Genomic DNA, 3,081 nt, shown 5'->3' with positions numbered 1-3,081 from the left:
GATGGATGTTTCCTACACTGAACATCCCTTCAGCCATACTGGTCTTGTCTAAAGCAGCTGAACTGGTCATGACCTTATTACCAGTTATCCAATTTCAGCCCCTCTGGCCATTAGTCACTTCTATCATGAACTTCAGGCTACCGTTCTTTGAAGCTTGGACTTCAGAGCTGTTGTCCCAATTAGTCCTTGTAACTAATGTTTAGATGGGATTCCCCTTTACTGAGGAGAAAATATCTGAAAGAAATCTAATTTTCCTGCATGAAGGCAGTCATGACATGTCATGATCAACTTAAAGCAGTCTGCCTATTCCGAGGCATTTTTTCTGTAAATTCCAGGAAATGGGAATCATGCCTTCTAACAAGCAAGCGACATGGCGTAAAACTAAAGGCAACTCCTCACATGCAGACCCAGCCGTTTCTGGGAGTGTAAGTCTGAACTAATAACATAATAAATACGTCCATTACTGTTTGTTCAAAGTTCAGTTACTGAGACCATTTCTATTGAGAACCAGTTTGCTCTGTTCTTGATCTTTGGCCTTCTTACGTCTCGGCACAGCCGGCGCAATCAGCTAGAAAGTTACACATTCCTGTTTTTTCTTTGTACATCTGACGGATTTACAGCAGCTAACTGGACATCCGGTGCCTTTACTAAAGCATTTTATCAGGTTTAAATACAAACTCTTTATTATTCAATGGATTGTGAAATAAAGAGAGTGAAATAGAGTCATTCAGCTAAGGTGTCAGAGGTTTGTCTGAGTAGATTAAACAGCAAGCAGCTTCATAGAGACATAGAAACAGGACAGATGAGTGAGGGAGAAGTTAAAATCATATTTCCCATAATTCAACCAATAAAAAATGGATTAAATTCAACATTAACAAGATGTGAAAAATTATGGCAAACATCTAGTCAGTTTTTAAAGCCTAAACTTACTGTAGAAAGAACCCTAATTACAACATCCTCTTGTTAGGACATAGAAGTGGAAGTACCATGCTGTGGGGATGCTTTTATTGCAACAGTAACTAGCACCTCTATATGTCCCAAGGTTATCCTTTTTCTGTAGAAAAGCATAAAGCGGGTGCAGCAGCTGATAAGAGTTGATGCAGCTAAAAGCAATCCTGTCAATCAGAAAATATAAAACCAGGACAGCGGTTCAACCTTCAAGCCAGACAATGACCAGAAACATACAGCAGGAACTAAAAAGAAGTGGTTTTAATCAGTTTATAGACACATCAGACTGAGGTTGAGTTTTTTTCTGCAAAGAGGAGAAGGTATATAATCACTAGATGGAGATTTACCTGAAAGTTAGATAAGAACTGAATACACTGCTGCTCCTTTAGGTTTAAATAAAAAAGCAATGTGTTTTCTTCCCAGGAACTTCCTATTAGCTCCTCCCATAATGTATTGAAAACCCCAGCTCTCCATTTTGTTTTCTTTCCATGTGTTTTAAAAGCAGCTGGCTCAGAGGGAGGGAAGCCATTACTGGAGTAATAGTTACAGTCATCTCCTTCCTTATTTTGCCCCTAAGTCAACTCATTTGGAGGCATCTGCCACAACAGAAAGGCATCCAGCTAAAGGGGCCCCCGACGCCCACTCACGCGCGCCATTACGCAGAGCGGGTTACAATACTTTAACTTTCCCATATTTACTTTTCTGTTTTTCTGTTCTTTTTTGCTGTTTTTGCTCGTTTTCACGTGCGTCATGTTGCACCTGCTGCAAAAAAAAAAAAAAAAAGGTTCAGTCTTGGAGCCTTTTTATCCGTCTGCGCTCTTTGCTTTCACCAATATTTATTTAGTAGGAGCGGGTTTAGAGGAGAGAAGAGATATCGGACGCATACAGAAGTTGTTTGGGGAGTCATCAGATCAGTTTTCACACATACTAACCTCACACAGGGGCCACAATTAGCGCGTTGGGGGGAAGAAAAGCGGCGCAACCTGAAGCGCTTCCGTGCGCACTCAGCCAAATCCTCTCCCAGCAGCAGAAGCAGGCAGCACCCGCCTCACGACTGCTTTGGCTTTAAAAAAACAACAACAGAGTCCCTGACTTTGGTGTGCATGTGTCAGGGTGTGTGCATGTGTGTGTGTTTGGAAATACCCATCCCTTTTGTCTACCTGTACACAGCAGGAGAGGCGAGTAAAATGAGTGCGTCCCCACTGTCTTGCCTTGAGGCGCACGATGCGCGTCTCACATTATGCTTTGTTTTCTCTCTGGAGTTTAAAAATAACTTTGCATTTAGTGTCTCTTTTTTATTATTTTTATGAGAACATCCAAAAGAAACGCATTTATAGTATTTCTCGAGCCAGAACTGGATTCCAGAAACTTTTCTCAACCTTCAAAACTCCAACTCTGCCTGAACCAGCTGCTGGTATTTAAAATATAGGCGCTTTTCAAAAACTTTTTTGCAGAAATAGTTTCTATTCTCTGTTTCTTCTTGGTCCAGTTTTAAAAGGGTGGAAAAGAAGTTGGCGCACAGAAGAAGCGCCGCAGTGAAATAAATAAATGACAGCTCCTACCGTAATAAAGGTAACCATAGCATCGGCGGGTTAGTATCCAACAGAGTCGACATGAATGTGATTAATTCTCATACAGAATCTTTTGGCGAAAACGTCCTACTTTCTGAGGACTGCCTCCTGTCAGTGCGCCACACTGGATCTGAGTGAGAGAGGAGAAGATCAGGGTGTGCGCAACCCTTCTCTCTCTCTCTCCTCCCTCTCCTCTCTCTCTCTGAAGGACAGATGGCTGTTGGCGCAGATCAATGGCGCATCACCTCTGGCCGTGGTGTCACTGCAGAGCCTGCTGACAGAAATGAGAATATCCAATTAGAAACGTGTGTTTAGAAGTGAGGCCCTCATTTTGGGATAAAACTAAAGTCACGCACACAACTCTTTAGTTGTTGTTTCTTTAGGCTAAAACGCAGGGGCGGAGCTAGATGGGGGGCCAGGGGTCGCAGCAGTAATACTCTCAAGTTGAATATTCCCTTTTTTTTTTTTTTTTTTTTGTAGTTAATTAAACACATAAATATATTAACTGTTAGGAATCCAGTTTGTGTGGGTTGTTTTGTGTTTGTCTCTCCCTCCACCACCA

At 41.9% G+C, this 3,081-nt stretch overlaps 1 protein-coding gene across 1 annotated transcript in view; it reads right to left on the bottom strand.

Moving 5' to 3' along the window:
* ntf3 (neurotrophin 3) overlaps positions 1–2,659 on the bottom strand; it is a 53,648-nt gene extending 50,989 nt beyond the window's left edge. The window contains exon 1 of the mRNA XM_015378416.1: positions 2,511–2,659. Within this exon, the coding sequence (XP_015233902.1) occupies positions 2,511–2,528 (18 nt within the window). The 5' untranslated portion in view covers positions 2,529–2,659. The remainder of the gene's footprint in view (positions 1–2,510) is intronic.
* Positions 2,660–3,081: the final 422 nt, after the last annotated feature.

Source organism: Cyprinodon variegatus, unplaced genomic scaffold (genome assembly GCF_000732505.1).
Source record: "Cyprinodon variegatus isolate N-32 unplaced genomic scaffold, C_variegatus-1.0 Scaffold172, whole genome shotgun sequence".
Classification (NCBI taxonomy): domain Eukaryota; kingdom Metazoa; phylum Chordata; class Actinopteri; order Cyprinodontiformes; family Cyprinodontidae; genus Cyprinodon; species Cyprinodon variegatus.
This window is presented reverse-complemented; position numbering and strand designations above follow the sequence as displayed.